Below are 24,251 nucleotides of genomic sequence, written 5' to 3'. Positions count from 1 at the left end.
CTCTGGCAGAGGATGGAGTCAGGTTTTTTTGTATAAGATTCAGAAGTCTGTAAAGGTGGACAAGCTCAAGTGTTTGTTATTCTTCTATTCTATGCTTGCTGTGCACCTACTTGGTAGCCTTAAAAAAAAAAAAAAAAAAAAATCAGTATTTGGACTCTCAAACTGCTGCAGCAATGTAGGCTTCCTGTGTGTGCTGACACAGAAAAGCCAGCTCAGTTCCTTCTCATTCCTGATGCACAAAGTCCCTTTTACCTGACGCTCTAAGGCAGCTTTGGTACTCTGCCAGGTCTAACATTTTCTAACATCATGCTGTCTTGGGTTTGGGGACAAAATCCTCCAGTATCAGTGTTTTCCTCTTAATTCAGAATGCAGAAAACAAGACATTCTGTATTCCAAGAAAATCCCCTTCCTAAAAACATTACAAACCACACGGGATTTTTAAGGTTTTTAAGAACAAGAGCTACAACTCACAAGGGGTTAAATTAAGTACATATACTATGTCTCTCTCCTCATATTCTGTAACAATCCTGTTGTTTTCCACTTCCTAACAGGGCAAAAATCTCCTTTCTTAGATGGTTCAAGCAGCAATGGCTCATTAACAGACTTCTGAGAAAGGGCAGCCTCTGATAATACCAGCAGTTACTTCTGAGTAAAGTTTCAAAAAGTTTCACCTGACAATCTCTGAACAATCAGGTAACATCCAATTAAGATTTCTCTTCTTAAGCAAATACAGGCTACATAAATAGTGATGCATGAAAACTCCTTAGGGAAAACAGATAATTTCGTCCATGTAAAATAATTCAATTGATTAGTTGGCCAACATCGCCACAGCTATCATCTGAAAGATCAAAAACCATATCAAACACCTCAGAATTTCTCTATATAAAATACAACCATCTATAATGACATTTAGTATGGTATAAAAATGTTTTATCCAACGCAGTTTAAGTTGTGTTGAAAGGACAAAAAATAACAGGCCAGAAATTACTCTTTTACCAGATTAGAGACTTTTTGCACTTGTATACCATTACAGTTACATTTCAAGTGTATTATTTCAGATTAGCCGATAGATTAATTAAGCATTTGAAAACATGCTAATCTGCAATTCTAATTGAAACAGACACATCCAGTTCCCCCCCAAAATCTTGCACTTCAGCCGTTTAAACCAAGCTGAAACCACAGTTTTCTTGTCTTCCCTGGTATTTTAACATGAACTACATATGCTCAGGCTAAACAAACTGTGCTAAGAAATGGTTTTTTTTGTACCCCCCGCCACAGGCAGACCCTCAAAGCCCAGGGCAATGTTCACTTTTGCCAGCATCTCTGGCAGAAGTTTCTGATCCCAGGATGCTGCTGGAGGACCAGTCTGAGATTGCTCCCCAAATAGATTAAGGGAGCTCCCACAAGGTACTCTGTTGGCTCTGCCATGGGCAGAGATGAATAGATGGTGAGGGAATAACTAACCAGTCTAGCTGACTTCTGAGAATGTCTGTTTACTGCCTAACTTAAATCTGCATGTTTGTTTTTATTGGTATAAGTCTTCCTTGGACAGACAGGCACTACCTTTGAACCTAGCCTGACATATAGTTAACAGAACTGACTCCAGTACTGATTTCAATATGAGTTTATAGAGGTCCAAAGATTTGCATCGGTGGACAATAGCACGATCTAGGACAGGAAGCACAATAAAAATGGAAGACTTGTAAAACTTTCATGCCCAAGATAAAGTTTAGTTACCTTTCTACCTCCTGCCAAAAGTAACAAGTCTGGATATCAAACAGTTATATGCAAGTATGTTATTTTTTCCACTGAAGAAAGGTATTTTCCATGTTTCACTATCCAGCATTATTTCCAATCTTACTCCCTCAAAATATGCTTCTTTAGTATCACTTGTATCTACCTAAAATACATCAAGAGTTACAGAATTTTAGATTTGACAGAAATCATACAATATTCAAAACTGATTGCAAAATACCATTTCAAAGTTTCCAAAAGTTACTGTTTAACAGCAATTTACAAACATAGTTGCGAATCTGTCTGAGCAGAAATTACCTATTAGCAAACTTTCTTCAGTAGGGAACTTCTCAGTAAACATGCTCATTATCCTAAAATCCTATCAGCAAATGAAGAAACTTCTTTAACTGGGATAATCCAAGCTGCACAGCTTGGGAACCCTGAGGTCTTAGAATATACAAACATATACCAAATATAGGAAAAAAAAAAGTAAATGAAGTTTGATTTTTTTTTTCCACTTGCCAGACTAGCATAATTAGTTTCTCAAACTTCCCATATTACTGAAAATCTTCTGTGTTTTAACAAAAAAGAAAAATTTTAATCTGTTTAAGAGAACATTTATAATATACGAAGCAAATTTTTAAAGTATATGCTTCTAAAGAGCTGGAAGACTTAATTACAAAATGTAGGGGGGGAAAGGTACGAAGTTTTCTTTAGAGAATGTAGTATGAATATTGACTTTCATCTTACCTGGAAGTAGACTGCAACTGTAAAACTGATCAGTTTACTGTTTCAATTGGGAGAAAATATCAGTTTTCTTTCTGCAGGTAATCCTCCAGTTCCCAAACTGCCCGTTTATCCCCATCGTATTTATGTTTATTGTGTTCTATGTTTTTATTTGCTAAGTCCCAACCGGACACAGTGAAAGTCACCACAACCAGCTGAACCATTCTCACTACCCTATCATAGGGAGTAACTGTAGCATAAGTCAACAAATTTATTCCTTAAGATTATTTTCTCTTATACGATTGTTTTCTAAGGGACAATGTCATATTCAGAATTTGAGTTCTTTTGCTGAAAATTAAACTGTGAGCAGTTCGGGCCTGCATTCTCAATAGGCTTTTTACATAAGTATGTTTATGAATTTACTCAAACGTTTAAACATTCACAGAAACTACTAGGAATATGTAAGTGTTTCAGGATACAAACGTGTGTTCTTTTTGCTCTGGGACTCAGACCACAAATAATAAACACAACTCAATCTGTTCCAACCTTTATCTTCAAAAACAAGCAAGCAACCAAACTCGGGAAAATTTACAGGATCAGCTCTCCTTTCAATTTACATTTACTATCCCAACTTCCTTGCTAAGACTTCAGCTCAACATAACGTGTTACTCAAAATTGTTTAAAGCAAATGACATCCAAGTCAGAGACATCCAAGACATGCATTTCCTATCCTGATTATGCATGTAGCTTTCTTTCCTTCTTCCTCTTTTTTTAAGCCCAAACCCAACCTTTAAGAATTACATTTTGGTATTCAAATGATTGCAATGACCTATCTTTACAGAATATTAGAATGAACATAAAGAAACCCTTTCTGAAAGAACAGCAACTTATAATTGTCCTAGGTTTTTCCCAGATCTTCATGCTAATCCATTAGAGAAACCACCTCCAGCAGGAACATAAGGCACGACTAGTCATTGCTCAAACCTAACTGAGCTAATGTCTATTTATAATATAGGAAATGAAGGAAAAAAGCAATGCAGTGAATCTGGTAACTGGCTGCAGTGGAAATAATTTTGTTGCAAATTCTTACATTCTGATGGATCCATGTAATATAAAGAGATGTTATCCACTATAGTATCCCCATCTTTGATGGAAACAGAACTAGTCATATCATAAGTAAAATATTCATTTAAATATATTGCATTTAGATTTTTAATACATGGGATATCCACACTTAGGACATTTAAAGATGGCTTAGAAGCAAAACTGAGGGACAAACTTTGTGTAAGTATCTTCCTCCCCTACCTGGAGCAAAAATTTTCAGTCATATAGGGGATAAAAACATTTCTTTCTTACCAACTTTTGTTTACACATAAAAACCCCTAGGTTCATCCAGAATATATACTGTACGTTTCAATAACTTATTTTTTCAGTATGAAATAGGATCTTCAAAAAGATGACAAACAGCAGTCATCTTGAAATGATCCTCTGGAAACAAACATTACCTGTAGAAAAAGCAGGAATAACATACGGGACTATTGAGCTCAGAATTTGTGCAAATTTTTTTTAAGTGACCTTTTGTATAATCAAAGTGTAAACTACAGGACTGTAGACTGAAAATTATTTTTAAAATATTGAAAAAATAAAATGCAAACAATGTATAATGTACAAATAAATGAAATAGTAAACAAGAAACCTGCCTAGATGAAGGAAACTGGGTGTTCATAAGGATTCTATTCAACTTCCAAAAAACATTTTTGTCTAGCATACCTGTATTCACAGCACGTTCTCAAATGCCAGGTCAGATTTAGTAACAAGAGTATATAAAGAAACATCATTTGGACACACAAAACACGAAGATTAAGAGAATTTTTTTTAACCAATGTTGTATCAATCACATTTATAATTTTTCTTATAGCATGTGATCAAATAAAACAGAAAACCAGAATGTATACATTGCTCATTTTTTAAGTAATGTTATGTACATTTTATTGCCAGTATATGCACAATGGTAAGCATAGAACTATAAATACACAATGTAATTAAACAGTAGAAAACAACAAGGATGTTACACATAACGAAGGAAAGAAAGAGGAGATACTATTTTCTTGATGTAGCTGCTAAAACGGGCTAGCAACGAGTTATGACAGTCTTGGTTTTAAGTCTTTACATATATTTCTACAACTTTTCCTCCAAATAAATCTCTGCAACGGCACTGCTTCTTTAACAACCACATCTTGGCTCTTTCTATTGGATTCACTTCAAACTAAAGTGAAAACAACCTTTCATGTAACTACAAGCATCTGACTTAATTTTTATTCGGTTTTGCTTTTCAGGGTTCCTAGCAAGTGAAGTGTGTAAGTAGTTTCTTATGATATTTGGCTGCAATGTTGAAGAATAGAGTTTTGAATACACATTAAGTAATAATTTGGAAAAAAAAAAAGTAAAGAAGATTTTCTGTAGATAGTTCTTCCACTGGGTGCTATATGCAGCAGCTCAGTCAAAAATCAGTCACCCTGAAGAGCTAGAGAGAATTTTAGCCTAGCATAGATCATCATCCTTGGCACCGCTATTTTCTCTCTTATCAGGATGCACTTCCTACAACTAGACAACACCACAGTCAAAGGGAAAAAAAGAGTCAGGGAAAAAAAAAAATTCCACCATTCCTGGGAAGGGCACTGTTTCATCCCAGTTCTCAGTTAATTACCTTGCCGCTTATATCCAAGACCAAAAAAAAGAAAAAAGAAAAAAAGAAAAAAGAAAAAGACAACATTTAGGGACACATTTACTTGATCTTTGTTCTCTTTCCATTATCAAGTTCATAAATACAAAGAACCATTATTCACAATAAACTAACTCTTTTTCAAAAATGGAAAAACAAACCCTGGAAACATTTCCACACCTTAATCCAGATGGGTCTTGAGGATGCTATTCAAGAAAACCATGCAAATAATTTGGTGCAGCTTTCCCAACTCATCCAAAATATATATTTTTTTTTAAATTAAAAGGTGGCAAGATCTATAGCATTTGTGACTATTCCCCCTCCCCCCCCATTTAAATTCAATGCAGAAAACCTTGGTGCTTTTAGGAAGATAACGAATAGTTTTCTGCACTGTTGTCATAAAATCCCATGTGAGTTACAATACAAGACTACTTGTTCCAGCAATTAGGTTGAGAGGAAACATTCTAGTGATAAAGATAAATACATACTGAGCATGCTTGGGCAGAGCACTCCATTCTGAAGCATCCTGCTTGAAGAACGAAAGGTGACAAGGATGGTTCACGTCCATCAAGTGACCATTAACTCTGCTGCTAAAAAGCAGACTGCCACACTATCACCAGGTCGGCAATGCTACCCTGAAAGGGCTGTCTTCCACATTAAGAGGTACTGGTTGTACCAGTCCTCTACTGCGCACACTAAATTCTTATTTATGCAACAAACATACAACCAATGAACAATATCACTTTTACAGAACTGGATCAATCCAGCTTTTTTTTATAGGCATATTTCTCAATCTCCAGAATATCCCAAACAAGCTGTAAATAAGATGATGAACCACCAACACAGTGAACGAGTCTCACTGCAGTTCAGACTAGTTCAGCCTTGGTTCACATCACTTCTTGTTTCTAGCGAAGGACATGATACTCAAACAAAATAGCAATAAAAAAGTAATGTTATCTGCAGCTGAATAAAAGCAACAGAATTTATATTTTAACTTCTGAAGCTTAAAGCATACCTTTTTAATTAGCATTAAAAAATTTTTTTTTTTAATACAATAACACTGGCAAAAGTTAATGGGAAGACACAGAGGATTGCGAACAGGATAACTGATGGATTAGATTATTTTTAAATTTTATTCTGCTTTGATCAACTGATGTTAATACTGTTTTTCCTTGAATTTGGAATAATTCTATTGCAACAGTCACATGCAGGCTGAGGACAGCCGTTGGTTAAAGGGGGGGGAGGGAGGGGAAAAAAAAAAAAAGGAAAAAAAACCCAAGAAAAAAGTTCCAAAAGTTGTATGTAAGAATTTTCCTTTCACTGAAGAGGGCCTTGCCCTTTCTTTAGGAGACCTGGTTAACTCTTCTCAGCTTCATTAGCTTTGTCCAGACATATCTGCTGTTGTATCCCCTGGTCCAGAGCCTGTTTGGGCACGTTTGATGTAAAGGTTCAATAATTTCATCTGCAAATTTAAGCCAGAAATTCACTTTTTTTAGTATTTGCAAACTGTACAGACTACAGGAACGGTACAACAAAGGAGACATTAAATGATTCCCCCCCCCCCCAATTATATTTTACACTGTTGATTCAAAGGTACCATACTTGCCAATGAAAACATCAAACACAGCAAAATTTGTCACAAGGAAACTGCTCAAGCTTCTTTAAGGATGTAAAGAAGAGAACAATCTAAGGTAGCTAGATTAAGATAGATGGAATATTTTCCTCAAATTACAATGCTTTCCAAAGAAGGTAGGGTTTTTTTTTCTTTTAAGTTAAGGTTGCGGTTTTAAGCCTCTAGTTAGAGTTGCTGATGCTGGTACTTACTAAAGCTTCCAATACTGTCTAGAATCACATTCAACACAATCACTGCCAGAGAGTATTTTTAAGATACAACTGTCTTATTCAAAGATATACAAAATTAATTGTCCTGTTTTATTCCCAAGGACAAAGATATTCACAATTAACACAGAGCTCTTTGCATGCAAAAAACTGTATGTAAGAAATGTCAATAAAATCATAAATACCCTGAATCAAAAAGGACCACAGACTGATTACTATTATTATTATTATTTCAAATTAGAGGTACTGAAAGGATTGATGAAAGCAAAATAACAAGGAGGGAGAATAAATAAAACTGCTGTATGTAACATCCACATATTACATTTATTGCTTTTCAATCAGAACTTTCATGAAAAACAACACAAGAAATACTGATAGGAAAAGCCATGCTGAGTATAGCCATTATCACTACTACCGGGGATACAATCAGTAACTAAAAGCATTAAACAGCTGTAAGAAACATAATTTAGTATTTATCTTAATGCTAAAGTTCATACACTTGCATAAATAAAGATCTATGGATTTTCAGTTTTGAACATTTTATGACAAAGTTTTATTAATCCTCAGAGGGTTTCAGCAGCCCTGATGTTCTCATTCAAGTATATACTTTTATGAAACCTTCTGGCAATTGCAACCAAAATGCAAATGCATACATGCAATTATGAGCTAAGATTTCTTTAAATGGTATCTTTTACTTACTTTACTGCCAGTGAGTTGACTGAGATGTGGTTTTAGTTCATCACCAATTACTGCGTGAATGGCTACAAGGCAGAAAACACATGCCTTACGAACACTGCTCTCTGAATTATCATAACCCTAGAAAGCAATAAAATTAACGTTAATACCTTATCAGTTAATGATTAAAAGCCTCAGAAAGCTATTTACTTATTTACTATAATAAATACATTGAAGTCTACAGTAAATGAATGCTAGTGTAGCCCAATGAAGCATTCCAACAAACACGCAAATACAGAGCATGCACTTAAAGAGCAGGCTGCTTATTAATCACCATTGATAATCATTTTCCAGACTGAAACTAAAACCCACGCACTCCTGTTCATAAGTTACACTGAAAACAGAGTTGCTGTCATGCAATAGGGGAGTACGTAAGAGAAATTGTTCTAGACTATACAGATATTTACTTAAAGCAGAAGACCACTCCATTTAGAGCTTCCTTATTCTGAAAGAAGTATTCTCTTAAAAGCTAAAGATTCTTTTGTTTACTCCCATCTCATTCCTTAATGACTTTTGTTTCTTTTGCCACTTTGCTAGTACCCCATGCCTGGCTGCCTCACTCACACCCCCTTCTCAGAAGGCCCCTTCTCTGCCTCCACCTTCCTGCAGATATATGATTGAATCACACCCATTAAAGACAGAAATCAGCAGAATGCAGCTGTCAAACTCTGAAGAGTCTTTATCCATCACATGCAAATTAATGTATTTTGGCTCTTGATAAGATGGGAAAGAATTTATTTTTAAAGACAAAGGAAGAGAAACCTCTGATATCCTTCTCGTTTTATTAAACTTTCCCCAATCAACTGCTTCTTTCCTCTTGCCTCCCCCAAGCCCCAAGTGATAAAACCCTACAATTATACACAAATACAACATGGACAATTTCAGACCGAATGATTACAACTTGGAAAAAGATATAAACAACAAAACCCGATCTTCTAACTAAAAGTATCTACCAAGCTTAATTATAACCAGTACTTAATATCCTACTGAGATTTCCTTTGAGTCATAACCACAGTTATAATTTAGCTACCTGCCAATCAAAGAGTTTGTTCCCACTGAGTTATTTTGGGTCAAAGCAGCCATCAGTTATCAGACAAATAAAATCCTTCGTGAGAGCCAAGTGATACTATTTTTAAAAAGTCTTTGCAATTCTTATATATAGTTTCTTTTGTTCGTTTTTCTTTCTTCTCTCCTTACCTGTATTAGACCTGGCACAATCTCTGGTAAAAGCTGAGTAAGGGTTTCTTTAGATACTCTTTCTATGACTTTCGTCTGCATTTTGATTGCAGCCAGATTAATGGGGTAATCTGCAGTTTGGATAATTGGACAAAGAACTTTGATGCACTGATCTGGGCTAATGGAAGTGGCCAGCATGGAAGCAGCTTCTTCAGCAGATCTCACCACCTATTGAAAGAATAAGTAAAAGACATGGAAAAATTATTTACAAGAGACTGTTACTATGGCCTGTTACCTAGCAGTAAAGGTCTTGAGCATAAAAATTGCCTACCAAGAGCTCTACAATATTGTAGAAATATGTGAACGAAGAGCCCTTTGAAAATCTGTTTACAAGATTCCAACTGTTGGTTATACTTCCCTAAAAACAAGACTCTTCCCAGTATTCTGTGGCTAATCTATGTCCTCAGCAATATGTATCAGTTTTTCAAACCTGCTTGTTGAATCAGATCTGAAATGTCTCTCTTCTGCAATACCCTCCAACTACATACTGAAATACCATCACCTTTGTAATTTCTTGTGTTGTCATTTGTTATTGCTTGTTAGGTCAGTGATCACTGACAAGACATGTTTTCACATTCATCTCAAAAACATGTTTAATGACATGCCTAAATTGCTACTTCTAGAAGTCAATCTAGCTGTTTTTCCTCCCCTCTAAGTTTGACAGAAACTATGACAAGAGAGTACTTTAAGCCTGAAGAATATGCAGAACAAGCAGAACAAGAGTAATTAGGTAGGAAGACAATAGGTACAGAAGCTCAGGATACAGCATGGGCACAACACAGAAAAGTCGCATCTGATCTTCATATTAGTGCAGCTGTGGCGCCTGCCATCTAACAAGACAAAACCGCTGTACAAAATCAGCGGTTTGTACATCAGTGATGTACAAAAACTTCCATACCTGATTCTCTCCATCCTTGTCCCCTTTACACTCTCACTCATATACACGAAACCAAGAGAGAGAAAAAGCACAGTAACAGAGAAGGAAAGATGGGGACAAGACACTGTAATAAATACAGTATATGGAACAAATTAAGAGGGTGCAGGGAAAAGAGAAATGAGTATCAGATGAATGACAAAAGTCATTGGTATGGGAGGAGGAACTGCAGTCAAACTTCAAAACCTGGAACTCCACAGTAAGTTCCATACAGAGTAAGTGACCTTGCATGGGGAGGGCAAGGAGAAGATGTACTCATTTAATAATAAACCTGGATTCTTTCCATAGCATTAGTGACACTGATGTGAACTGTTTAATATTGGGGTGGTTACTGTATTTGTGTTTCTTATATCTACATGCATTATTCTTTATTATGTATGTGCGCATAACAAATACTTCTGAGCAAGATTACAGTTATCCTTGCACTTCTGAATCCCCTCACTATTCTCAGCCACAATCAGCTCCTCCCTTTGACATGTTCCTGTGCGTTCTCCCCTAACAACATTCAAAACCACGTTCTCAAATGGTGCAGAGCTGGCTAAAAATGGAAAGGGTTGACAATTCCTTGTCATGTTCAGTCCCATCTCTCAACCATGAACCTTAATGAAATCCAGAAGCTTGTTGTAGAGCTCCAGGACACCCATATCTGGCTTAAGATGTCATACAAGGAAAAAACTCCCTTCAGTTACTCCTTGAAGAGCTATAATGGCACATTGTTGGTTACTATGTCCTCTTGGATAGCACCCAAGGCAAGTGTTATTAGGGCTGATATTAAGCATTTGAGAGCTTACAAAACTGCAGTTCTTCTTTTTTTTTCCCCTTGCATACCCATGTTAACTAGTAACAGCTGAATGCTTGTATTAAACAAATTACTTCCTCAGTAAGATCTGACTAATTTCTCAAGCATTTTTTGGACAGCTGTTTCATTTTGTAATAATTTGTCATAACCTCAAACAGAATAATTGATTACTAACCTCCTTATGAGGGTCCTTGTGCGCTTCTAATGTCTTCATGATTGTGAGCTCTGCATAATTCTTAAACCTTGCTGGCTGGTTTCTTAGAATTTCTCTTAGAACTTTCAATGCCAAAGCTCTAATTGCATGCTAAAGATTTAATATTAAAATAAATGAGTTATGTATCTTTAAACAGACATAAGTTTTAACATTTGTGTAGCAGCTGGATGAGTCTTTGATAATGGAAAAATATCAGATTATGCTCTATGCATATATACAGTATGAACCTAGTGTTAACAAATAAAGCTAGAAAAGAAAGTCTCCAGTTTCTCACTCTTCTCAATCTCTCTTTGTAGATAATTCAGGCGGCATATCATAAACACGCTGCTAACCTAATCGCATTATCGACGCTACCCAGAAGTTAAGTTGCAAACAATTTCACTCTTCACAAGTTCTGATGAAACCTTTAGCATCACATCAAGCATATACACTTTTGAAAATTTTTTTACAAATTATTATTATTTTTTAAATGAAAAACAAGTATTAGTGTCTTTTTGATCCTCAGTAATTTCAAAAACATGGCCCTTGTAGAGAACAATTACATAGAACTCAGTCTCTTCACAATGAGCATTACTGTATTTTACAAACGTATTTTTAGACACTTTGCCACACATGATGTTTTGATATTCTAGGTTCCACCAGGGGCTATTAACAGATAAGCTTTGAATCCCAGTGAAAAATGTTTCATTTAATTTATCGTGTGGGAAACGACAAATAAGAATACTTGAGAAGGTAAGTATTACTGATGCCCTTTTCACCATCAGGGCATTCAGACTTCATGACATTTTTTTATTTCCACAGTTTTTTGTTTTTCAAGACTAACTGGAATTTGTGCCCTTCCTACAACCCATACAAATTTCAAAGATACTGAAAGTAAACTATGTGCTTTGTTAACGTTCTTAACTGGATTAATCTGAATATACCTCTTTATCTCCAAGTGTTTCAAGCAGCAAAAGTAGTATTGTTTTGAAGTGCTCATCCCAAACACCGAAAGACTCTTCCTGAGTTAACTTCATGAGCTCGTATAGGGCAGCCTTTCTTTCCTCAACTCTCTCATTATGGTTTGATAACTCTTTCAGTAACTCTGCAACCAGATCAGAATGGTCCATGGGAGGCTCTGTCAGAAAGGAATAAACAAACACAGTTCTCAGATCACTGCAAGTAAATATTAGTGCCTGCTGTACAACTGAAGGATATTTTCTAGGATGGCTAGCTGGCTTTCTAGCATGCTTTCATTTTTCTCACCAAATTTGTCTGCAAAAATTGCAATTTGGCTACTACATTTTCAGTGCAGCCAACATTGCTGAACAAACTTACAATTGCCCAAAAAAAAGTATGATGATATTGCAAAAAACCCACTGTAAGCTAGTTTACTGCAAAAGTTTTATGCTTGCAATATCCAAAGTGATAAGTACTCTGCATCCTTTTAAATCTGATCTATACACAAAGAGCTACCTCTTCCATATGACCCTTCCATCCAAGATGATAAATTTGTCTTTTCTCCGTTAGTATTACAGGATTGCTTAGACTTTTGTAAGCCATGGTTCCACAGCAATAGCTAGGTTGTTAACACAAACAGGGGGAAAAAAAATGCACAAGAATGGTGCTTGGTACAAAATAGCTGAAACAGAAGCAAAGCAAGGCCGTTAGTCCCACAGAGATTCCCCGATAGCAGTCATTATGAGATGGCTCTGGGTTTTAGTTTTGATTAGAGAGGATTCCATGATTATGGAAAAATGCATTAGTAACACGACCCGTATTTGTAAACACTGGACTGCAAACGGAGAGATCTGCAACCAGTCAAGAAACTTAAAAATGGTCTTAATGAAAATTAAATATCAAGTTGTTGCCTTTATTCCATCATCAAGATCCATTTAGCCTTTAAGAAAGAAAAGCAATATAGCTTCCATCTTTGCACTGAGACTTTCAGATAAATTAACAGAAACACACATTTTTTTTTCTGGAAAAAGGTTAAAATGCAAATGTTCCTGCACTGCGTCTTTCCTAAAATCATTCCCTTTATCAACACATGAAATACATTAATACATGAAATACATAACAAATTTATTAGGTCATATACAGCCCTTGAACATCTTATATTACTGTATTCAATGTTGTGACTTATAAATGCTGTACAAAGTACCTGTACAAAGAAACAAGTAAAAGCTGAATACCACATATCAAGTATCTCAAAATCACAAATCAGTTACCTTAAAAATCACACTGTTTTTGTACCCAACATTCTTATTTGCATTCTGTTTTGCATGAGTAATCAGGAGCACAAGCACCTGAAAGCAGAAACTTTTTTTCTGCGAGCACTTCTACTGCCTCTATATTAATGCATGCTTTGCAGACTCTCTAAATGGATCATTAATGTTTGCCTAAAGGACAGAGTGAAATTGCATTAAGCAGGTTATTAATTAGTACAGATGCACAGAATGGACAATCACTTTTACAGAAGGAAGATCATTACTTTTATTACCAGAACTATTACATTTGTTCTACCAAACTGTGAGGATTACAGCTATAGGAAATCCTATTTTGGGGAATGCATATTGACACATAATTAGCAAAACTATCCATATCTGTTTGAATAAAGTTATTTTCACTGTGGAAGTATCAGAATGAAAGAAGTGGCAACTTGTATGTATGGAGGGAAGGGGTAAAGACAGGAGAAGGTAGCAGCCATGTCCATGCATGAATAAGGGAAGGAAAGAAGCTCCATTAGTGGAGGAAATAGCTGGAATTCCTGAAAAACATGAAGGCAACCAAGAGGGATGTGCCTTCACAGCCTGTATTTTCCATTCCTCTGTATGACTTCGCACCCAGTGTCTCATTTCCATTCTCCAGATAAGAATGGAGACGTGTAAAAGAAGTCATATTCAAAGTCTACTCTCAAAATTTCTTTTTCAGAAAGAAAACAAAACACAAATGAGGAGGAGCAGATGCAACTCCTTCATTTGAATGAATTAAAATAGGCATTAGAGATAGAAATATTTGATGAAGAACAGCTCTTCTCAAACCAATCGAATAATATCCTTTTGACAGGATAAACAGTGTAGGGGTTAAAAGGGAAAATGTAGGTATGTCCTGAATTTAGTAAAGGTTTTCCTACTGTCACCCACAGCATCTTAATACAGAAGCTATGCAAACATAGCGGCCAAAAAAGCCAACTAAGTGGGTGCAAAACTTGATGAATCACTTGCAGGGTGACTGGACTATAAATGGCTTTCTATTAATCTAGGAGTGATGTCCCTGCTCAGGTCTGTGCAGACCCTGGTTCTGTGTGATGCTTTTGTTAACACTATTGAAGGAATATGGAGACCACTTATAAAATCTGCAGACAACATCAATTTAAGAGCAGTTGCAAACATTCTGGAGAACAGGATAAAAATTGAAAATTATCATGATAAATCAGAGGAATGGTCTGAAAGAAAAAAGATGGTAAGTTTAAGGCAAAACACACAAGCAGAAATCTTAAGCCCATATACAAAGTGGCAGGTAAAAAGGAAGATGTTTGGAAAACACAGTCCATGGAAGGTAAGCTGAAATAAATAAGCTTCTTTGAAGAGGAACACTGTTTTTCAGTCAGAGACTGTGGACTGCTTTTAAGGAGTCTGGAAGTGACTTAGAAAGCCAGGTTACCCTATGCTCCGGATAAACAGCATCTCCCTTGGGGGGAAAAAAAAAAAGTGCTAGTGGTTGGAAGATTTAGGCTGTTACTCTGAAAACCTTTTTACTGTAAGAGGCAAAACACTCAAATGGCCATGTGGGGCACACTGTGGCATCTCCTCCACTGGAAATTTTCAACTGTTAGACAAACTGTCTGCAGAATACATGTTCATGCCTCAGTGCTGTTAACAGGACTATATGAGCAGCTAAGGTTTTCCCATCTAGCCCTGTATTTCTGCATCTTTCTCCCAGTAACATGAGAGGATAGCTGGGAGTGCAGTAAAACCAGGACTTTGTGTCATTAACAGGCAGCAATTCCGTGGAGGTTCTGAAAATTAAAATCTAACGTCCAATGAGCAATTCAGGTTTATGGGAAAAGCATGCAACTCCTAACTGAGTAATTGTAGGCACAAAGTATTTTGCTGAGTGTATCTTTTTTCATGCAGACTTTTTCAAAGTTATCTTAGATGAAATTCTAAAAGTAACATACAAATGACAGAACGCACATCGTGTAACTAAAAACTAAGGGTGAACACAGGAACAAATGCAAGTACTTTGTTAAGATCCATTAAAGAGCAGACCTAAATAACGCATTGCACTACTCCTCCAGCCAGGACAAACCAATACTGGATGGGGATGCTTCACTCCAGCCAGTCCTGAGTTTTTACAAAACCAGAACATGCTGGTGCAGCACACACTGCATTTGGTTTAATGCAATATCCAGAAATATATTGTCAGAAGGTATAAAGAGGCTTATCCCATGTAACAACAGGATCCCTGTAATACAGAATCTCGATCGTAAACTGGCTCTGTATGTGGATGACAAAGGTATTTAATTATTGATATTTACATGACATGATTTGTAAAAATTTGCTTTCCCCTCTATTTTTTTCAGAAGATAATAATTGGCGATATGCCTCTTCACTAAAGAGAAGAGAAAACAGAGAAATGCACCTTACTTGGATTTGTTTTTAATTTAATGTAAAGTTAAAGCCAACTTACAGAATAGCTGAATAAAACACCATGTCAGAAAATAGCTTTGTTTTTCAAGAGTTTTTATAGCACATCTTTGCTGGATGGCAGAAGCAGAACAGTCAGAAGGGGGAAAATTCATTTGTCCCTCACTATTAAGAAATCTGTTTACTTAAAAACTGATTTTAATCTATAACTGAATATGAAATATCAGTTATAATGAATAGCAGATTATGAAAACCACCTACTACTTTGTAAAATAACGACAGTATCGATACTTTGGAACCTTCCCAACATTTAGATATAAAAAATTACCCAAAGATATACTGAGAAATATTAAAAAGAAGCTCTAGAAGCCTACAAAAAACCAGCCCAAGTTCCTGGATTTACATGGGCTAGATGAACCACCTTCCTGGTAAAAGCTGGTTTTGGGGTTTTTTTTGATTTGTTTTAGTTTTTTTTTTTTTTTTTAAAGAATGTTTAGTCAATAGAAAATGTCAATGTCATGTTTCAAATACAAATATTTTACTAACAAAATACTTAATCTTTTACCTAATTCCCAAACTGGTTTGATCCAGTTTTACTTCCTTGCTGTAATTCTCCCCCCCACCCCCACCCCCCTTAAATTTCTATCATAAAGCAATCTGATAAGTAAATTTATATTGACAATACTGCTACAGGATGTGCTACCAGAAGTATACAATATCGTTCAGTATTTATCTCATTTTTACCCTTAATCTCTACAAATACCACATAATCCAACAATGTCACTCAAAAGGATCACTTACAAAGAAACTAATTCGAAATACAGTATTTGTAAAAACCTCTCAAAGAAGCAGCACTGGTGATACGTACATTGCTAATAATAAATCCAGAAACTGAACTAAAAGATGGAAAATCTCACCATTTTTCTTCTAGCACAGAATGCAATCTGAAGCTTACCATCAGGAAATTGCTCTGCATCATCATCAAACATGGCTTCTTTCAAAGCAGATTTATTAAATGAACTGATACCATCAGAATAATTGTATGGGTTATAATCTCGTGAACGTGGCGAGGAGTGGGGAGGCATTGTGTTGAGTAATGATGTTTTGTTATCAAGAGCTGTTCGGCCTGTATCACTCACACCACTTCCTGCTCGTAGGTCTACTATTCCAGAAGCACTGCAAATCTGCAGGAAAAGAAATATCATATGAGCACTTGCACTTTTCAATTAACTACATTACTAATTCATCTATGTAGCAAAAAGTTCACAAATTTCAAAAGGTTCAAACTAGCCTTCAAATAAGAAGTCTTAGAAACAGTTCCCTAAACTTTGCTTTCCTTCAAAAAAAAAAAAAAAAGGGAGGAAAGTATACATAGTCCAAAAAAAAATTCATGAACTGGAAACAGCTATCAGTATTTTATCTCAGAAGTTTGATGCTAAGAAATTAAAAACATGTTTAAGTGCATACATATTTGGTAAGCTCAACAAATCTGAAAGCCAAAGTTCCATGAGACAGAAGTTTAAAACACTGCATGTAGCAATGAAAAACCCACAAGTTTTGTAAGGAATAAAATAAAACCTTTGGAAAAACATGTATTAAGGTGCAGACCTCTCAAAAACTGAACTCCAGCTGTTTTGCAAGATAATCTATTTTTAAATTGCTAATGTTTTAAATAAACAAACAGCTAGTGCTACTTAGAATTAGCATTTATATTTCCAAAATGTGGTTCAAGACTAGGAACATATTTTTCTAAAGCTCTGAAGTAATTTAGGAGAAACATCCCATTTCAGAAGTCGTAACATAGAAACCTACTGAAAAAGATGCTTTATCATCTGTAATAAATCAGTCATTGGCTTGGTTTGCTGATACTCACCGAATCGCCATCATCTTTTTTGGAATCTCGTTTTACAGGCTCATTCATGTCTTCCTGACTACGAAAACTGAAATTCTGAATGGCTTCAGTGACTCCACGAAGAGAGCTGTAAATATCTTCAGAATTCATATTTTCAGTGTCATAGTCAAATGCACTGTGGCCATGGAGAAGGACATAGGAATTAAGATGGATTTATTTTGTGTCCCCATGTTTTTAAATAACATTAGCATGGGACTACAGAGACTCAAGAAATATTAATAACATTACTATTTTTCTTAAAACACATTAAGGAAGAAAGTTGGCTCTCCACATAACAAAACTGTATTATGGTACTTGTTAGTAAGGGTATTGCCACTGACAGAGAAAGCACTGGCAGTAGCTAGCAAAGGGAAGGGCTACATTATGTAGCAGCATCTGCTGGAAGAAACATACTACTTTTGCTCTGTTTTACTCTTATGAGTATGAAACAACTTGGATTTTTACACCACTCTCTCTTTCTGAAAAAAGTTCCAAAGTAAGGAGGACTGATAAAACTCAACAGTTTTCATAGTAAGTTGATTGCTAAAAGCAAAATTACAAAAATCCACTTTGCTGGCAATATTGGTACCACAAAATTAAAGACCAGAACATTTATGAACTACTACTTTTTTAGTCTCCCCAACATTAAGTCTGGTTTGATGACGTAGCTGACCTATTCTAACATTTGCTAGAGATGAACACTTCTGTTCCTTCTCTTGCTAATCCATTTGCATTCCAAGGTGCACAGCCCCTCCCACCTCAGGCCAGCCCTGGCACTTGCCACACCCTTCTGGGAGGCTCAACAGTTCACTGTACTGTCATTCTGTGGAGGGAGGGGGATTATTTTTCAGCATCTGTTACGTTGTGCAAAATTCGCTCCACGCTTTCACTGTTGGGGTTACAATTTTGGAGAACATGTAATGAAGCCTTAGATGCAGAACTGTAGCAACACCAGCCTACGTTACCTTGGTGACAAAGTGTTCTGCGATGTATTGGTTGGGGAAGTGAGAGGACTTGACCAACTTGCTGGGGAGCGTGGAGTAGGTCTTGTTAAAGGACTTCCCATTGATCCCTGGAGGAGGAGAGGTGAGAAGAGATAATCCAGTAGGACTTCAGCTTCCCTTTTAACTTATTATGGTATTTATTTATTTTCTAGTGCCCAGAAACATTTAAAGAGCTTCTATTTCATTTCTTGGATTGGCTAACCAATTACTAGTAACTTCAATCACATGTAAGTTTGAAATGAGCAAAGGAAAAGATAAACTACTCTTAAAAAGCACATTCAAACTTAAGTCACTTGGAAGCAACATAGACTTAGAAAGTATCATTCTCCGGAGGAAAAAGAAAAGGCATTCCATGAGGAGTGATATCTGCTACTACGACAGACTTCTACATAGGATTTGCGTTGCCTCCCCTCCTCTACCAACCTTCTTGCTCTCACAAATAACTCTACTGAAATGGACTTATGTTCAAAACACCAATAACTTCAGGAAGAAGTAAGAGAAGTGTAGATACCTGACCACTGTTGCCTGTGTTCCGGAGATGATTATGGAGAAGCTTTGTGGCTCCATCCTGAAATGTTTTTGGTAAAGCACCCAATAGCATTGTAAACTCTGGAGTGTTGAGTTCAAAAAGGGAAATCAGCACTGACTGTGCAGCCTAGAAGAAAAAGATACAGATTGAAGACATTAAATTGAGTTTCTAAAGTAATTTTATCAGCAAGAGATGCTATAATGAATGGTAATCACAAAAAGTTGCTTAAGTCTTGATCAAGCTTGAATAAAGATGTTAACAGATGTGAACAAAAGCAATTCATATTTGCTGGTAAGCTGGAAGTTCAGATATTGATAAAACCAGGCGCACACAACAATGAGCTTACACTTTGCACAATCATTCTAACAAGCAGTCTTTCAGAAACATGCTCCTCAACCCCCGAATCCCTACTTACTAAAAAAAGTACTGAAGGAATTCACAAAATGGCTTTTAAAAGGTTTGGCAAGTTGAACAAATTTAAAGAGAGGAATAGAACACACGAGGCAGGAACAAGCCTGCAATTCCTTCTCCTGAGTTCTGCAAATGGTAATTAGAGATGATGGATAATCAACACACTAGCTTGAAAAGGAACAGTTATCACTTCATAAATTAAAAAAAAACCAACCAAACAACAAAACAAACAAAAAACCAAAGAGAGACCCTAATTTGCAATGAGGCAGTCTTGATTTTGAGTTGTGATGACAGCACTTGATACTCTTTATAACTTATCCTAAAGCCAAACTAGTTAGTTAACCTTCCCTCCTTCCTGCCCCGCTTCCTTTATCTCTTTAAAAGACAGGCAAACATCATGAGCAATAATTTAGCTGGCTACATATTCTGAGGATGAAAACTGTTAAGTATTGGAGTTCGCAGTCTACTGGACATCACCTCCCACACCCTCGATTTTAATAGTTCATCTTTAACGTCATCCTCATCCTACAGCATGTTTTACTATATTTTTTTAATCTGAATCAAAAATCAGAGCTCTTTACTGACAAAGCAACACAGTAAGTTACACAATGGTTGGGTTCCCTCTAGTAAAGGAATGTTGACTGCATGACTTAGTAATGTTTGTACAGTTTGATGAATATTCACTGGATAGGCCAACAAACCTGTCAACATAGCAACTAAACTAACACGCAATGAAGGGCTAAAGATTAAGTTCTCCAGAATTGTTTAATAGTTTCTTTGTGGTACGAAACTCTGATTCTAAGATTAACCAACTATGTCTAGTTTATACAGCTCACCATCAAGGTCTGCCATGCACTGGAGAGAACCAGTGCCTCATGCTAGACAGAATGATAGGCAGCTTGCTTAAGCAGCAATATACTTCAAGTAAGTAGTTTAGAAAATTCTTTAGACATTTATTTCCCTCCTTTTGCTTCCAGAGCAATGAACTGTAGCATTTTTTAATTAAAAGTAGAAAGCCAAGGTATGAGCACACATACCAGCACACATCTTAGTATTAAGTTTAATGACAAAAATACTAACTTGTTAGATTGCCACAAATTATCTTTGCACACTCGTGACTGGCTGTTTTCTTTAACTTTTATTCCCTTCTCCCTCTGATAGCCTTCCCTTCAAGTGAACACCCTGAATGCCCTCTACAAATGTCTTTAATGTTTCTCTTTCCCTTGTTATTTCTTATGGTCAGTCTTTTAACAGAAATTAATACAAAGCAAGACTAAAACATATCCTGCAACTGAGCAAAGGCTTGGGAATTACCACTTTCCTTTTTCTGTCCTGTTATCCATGTCTCCACTCCATAACACTGTGTCTGTTTAAGCTGCCAATAAAATAACACAAGAGACAGTCCAGGGTCGTATCAGGAAAGGAACCGATACCATCAAGTCTGCCCAGAACGAAGCTCAACCTGAAGTATCAAAATTGATAGACTCACAGAAGGTTTTCAACTATGCTATTATCTGTTTTCTCTCTCTCTTCCTTGAGAAGAAAAAAAAAAAAAAAAAAAGGCATTTTAGAGTATTTGAAGGTTTTTCTTCTCAGTGTAAGCGCTCTCTCTGGAGATTTAAGTCCAGTCATACAGATAACATCTTTAGAAGTCTGCAATAAGGATGAGAAATAAGTTTTTTGGTTTTGTTTTGCTCTTAGAAGAACCCTAAGAAGATTCTAATTCTTTTCAGAAGAATTCTAATCTTAGAATTAATCTAAGTTCTGAAACATAGGATTTTACCTTCCAGAAAGAAGTCCCATGTCATTGAACTGCACTAAGAGTGCCCAACTTCAGACTAATAAAAGAAAAAAGGATTTTTCATAATGCTTACTACTGGAAATGTTTTTACTAAAAAAACCCCAAACCCATCAATTACACAGAAATAGACTTGGCAAAAACTTTTAGTTTAAAGAAATCATACTAAACGCTATAAGCTTATTAAAATAAATAAAATTAAAAAGCCTGTGATAGCAGGCTGTGAAGCCTGCTAAGAGAACAAAACATTTTATACCACTGGAATAACTCTTTTGACTACTTATTGGTGAAATTTTATTTTCAAGAGTTATTAAAGGCTTTTGGCAGTTAGCTGCCTCTAACAGCTGTGTTATGGAAAGAAAAAGTAAAATGAGAAAACTTCATATAATTAAGGTGTTCCAGGTGATCAAACTCACTGGCAATTCTTTCCATGATTCAGTTACTTATTGACATAAAAATGCTTTATTAGAGATATGAACCATCAGATAAGACAGCTTGCCACGTGTCTTGGTACTAAAACTTTGCTGATTTAGAAGATAGTGCTGCTTCAATTCTCCTGTTTTATGGTCTTATATGTGTCACTAGAACACGGTACTAGGCAAGAAAAGTCCATAGGATATAATCTATTACTGCTTTCTCATACTCATGAAGTTATATAAGAAGTGCAAGACAGAAACATTATCTCCACTATAAACTCTCCTATGGTTTTTTATTACCTATTACAAACATTCCAGATACCAAGAAGTCGTGGAAGTTTTTATTTTTGTTCTCTTCATATTACACACTTGTGAGACAGCTCCCACTATTTTGTCTCAATTCTCTCCCACAAAACATCCCTCCTAAAGAAAGGAAGTTTTGGTACTGTTTCCAGAAATGATGACATTGCCAAAACTCAAACTTAATTGAAACCAGCAAAGGAAATCTAAACAAATAAATTGTTCCAACTCTTCAAACTGCAGAAATAAACAAAGAAAAAGGAACAGAAGAGTTAGTTCTCCATGTCAAAGACGCTTGCACTTATGAGCCATAAAGTAAATATGTTTGTTTAGCATTCAAAAAGCATTAGCATGCTGATAATGGCAGCTAAGACAGAATGGCTGGTGACAATCAGAACAACAACAAAAACACCTCTATTCCATCAAACTGCAAACCAAGTTAAAAGATTTTTGCTTTCTAAAATTGGAAAGACTATTTAGAAACCCTTTCAAAAGTTCTCATGGTTACTCCATATCCCTGGTATATCTACATAGCTCACAAACAGTAATTTTCACTTCACAACAGTTATGTGGAAAAGAGAGTTTTGCACTGAAACTGCAGCATTACAAGAACAAACCTTTGATACTACCTTATTAAAGCACAAACTTTATTTTGTCAAAGGGTCAACGGTTATTTACCTATCTTTTGTTAAACAGAAAGGATTCGAGAAAATACAACAGAGATTGAACAGAGTTTGCTACCAAACTTACCATCCCTGTTACGAATGTGCTATAAGCATCACAGAGGGTGGTCTCTGAAGTAATATTAAAACTGTATAGAAAATGCCCACTGAAGAGGTTTGAATACCAGGTAGTGCTTGAAACAAATTTATTCCTTGTATTATGAAAGATAATCTCAACATATTAACATACATAAAAATACAACTCTAATGGAGGTTTCAAGATGTGTTAATTTTAAATTTTTACTTAAATATTCTTAAAACATTTAATTTTTGGCAAAGTTTTGCTTTGTCAATTCTGATACTTTATACAGAAAAATTAGGCATGTTTGCTGAGAAGGATATAAAAGTATCTTTTCTCTATGAAAGAATAAGTTTGTTTTTAAAGAAACATTTTTTTTTTGTTGTTTAGGCAGGAAATACTAGCTTCTCTAATTTGCCAAGACACTTGGAATGTACTGCAATTCTAAGCACACATTATAAAACATACCTTCCTAACATCTGAGCTTTTAGGTTCTGTGGTCCAGGTGATGATTCGAGACACTGCTAACCTAGTTTCACTTGAATTTACAAAATCTCCTGGATCCATCTGTTGCGCAAGAGTCTCTATGTATTTAAGGATTGCAACTTTGACCTGCAAAGAGAAATAGAGTCAAGTGGACAGTAAAAATGAGGCACCGCAAGAACAAGTGTGCTCACAGAGTGTTCATTCCCTAAAATAAAGAGGATTCCCCCCCCCCCCAATTAAACTAAATATCTTTTCAGCATTGATATAAAGCTCTATACAATGAATCAATTTACAAATGGATATAACATTTCAAGAAGGGAGTTATTCCACAGAAATTCAAATATTAATAGAAACCTTAGATTTCACTGGTAGCAACTAAAAGATACACAAATCATTGCATATGCAGAAGCTTGTATTTAACAAAAAGAAAACCAAAGTACTCAGGTTATTTAAGAATATTCAGGATTTTAAAGAATTATTCAGAATTATTAAGAACTTTTTTCAAGTACTAAAATGAAAAATGAACATCATCTGATGAACCAATAATCAGTTCCTATTAGTTCCTACCATGTAGTTAACACTCAGCATTCTTTTATAAAACACCAGATTTCAGCAGTCACTATCTTTGGGGATAAGCCTCATGAATCTTCCCATTAAATATTAAAAATGTACGGAATAGAATTTCTACAAAAGACTTAGAAGGGGTCACATGCACACTTTTCCTTTGAAGATATTTAGAAGATAGAGACATGGATTTACTAGGAAGATGGAAAAAGCTGCTTTACTCCCTCATTTATGTGAGCATCACTCTCCTACTCCACTAACTCCCTCTACTCCTTATGCAGAATTACTGTTTTATACATCCCAGACTGCAGCCTCCCTCTAGTTTCTCCAAAATTGCACCACTGCACAGCTTTGGGCAAAGGGCTATTATGCCTGTATCTCCCTTAAATATTTATCTCCTCAACTCCTGCTGCTCCAGAGGTTTGTCATGCAACCTGTCAACAAAAGCGGTAAACATTTATTTAGGCCACCTATTTGACTTAGCTGCTTTTATTTCCATTAACAATTACAGTGAACCAGAAATACCTACCAGGAGGGAGAC

General features: G+C 35.9%; 2 protein-coding genes across 53 annotated transcripts in view; both read right to left on the bottom strand.

Annotated features, from left to right (window-relative positions):
- Positions 1–5,751, bottom strand: part of UBP1 (upstream binding protein 1) — a 61,546-nt gene extending 55,795 nt beyond the window's left edge. For all 3 annotated transcript variants that reach the window (XM_076330968.1, XM_076330969.1, XM_076330971.1), the window contains exon 1: positions 5,671–5,751. In XM_076330968.1, the coding sequence (XP_076187083.1) occupies positions 5,671–5,750 (80 nt within the window). In that variant the 5' untranslated portion in view covers position 5,751. The remainder of the gene's footprint in view (positions 1–5,670) is intronic.
- Positions 5,752–6,557: 806 nt separating this feature from the next.
- CLASP2 (cytoplasmic linker associated protein 2) overlaps positions 6,558–24,251 on the bottom strand; it is a 148,387-nt gene continuing 130,693 nt past the window's right edge. For all 50 annotated transcript variants that reach the window (XM_076330917.1, XM_076330936.1, XM_076330931.1 and 47 more), the window contains 10 exons: positions 23,129–23,272; positions 18,977–19,120; positions 18,427–18,533; positions 17,444–17,597; positions 16,526–16,754; positions 11,863–12,056; positions 10,901–11,029; positions 8,954–9,160; positions 7,721–7,837; positions 6,558–6,644 (listed from right to left, as the gene is read on the bottom strand). In XM_076330917.1, coding sequence (XP_076187032.1) covers positions 6,558–6,644; positions 7,721–7,837; positions 8,954–9,160; positions 10,901–11,029; positions 11,863–12,056; positions 16,526–16,754; positions 17,444–17,597; positions 18,427–18,533; positions 18,977–19,120; positions 23,129–23,272 — 1,512 coding nt within the window. The remainder of the gene's footprint in view (positions 6,645–7,720; positions 7,838–8,953; positions 9,161–10,900; positions 11,030–11,862; positions 12,057–16,525; positions 16,755–17,443; positions 17,598–18,426; positions 18,534–18,976; positions 19,121–23,128; positions 23,273–24,251) is intronic.

The sequence above is a fragment of the Aptenodytes patagonicus genome, chromosome 2 (assembly GCF_965638725.1).
Source record: "Aptenodytes patagonicus chromosome 2, bAptPat1.pri.cur, whole genome shotgun sequence".
Lineage (NCBI taxonomy): Eukaryota > Metazoa > Chordata > Aves > Sphenisciformes > Spheniscidae > Aptenodytes > Aptenodytes patagonicus.
The sequence above is the reverse complement of the archived record's forward strand: the minus strand, read 5'-3'. Positions and strand labels throughout refer to the sequence as shown.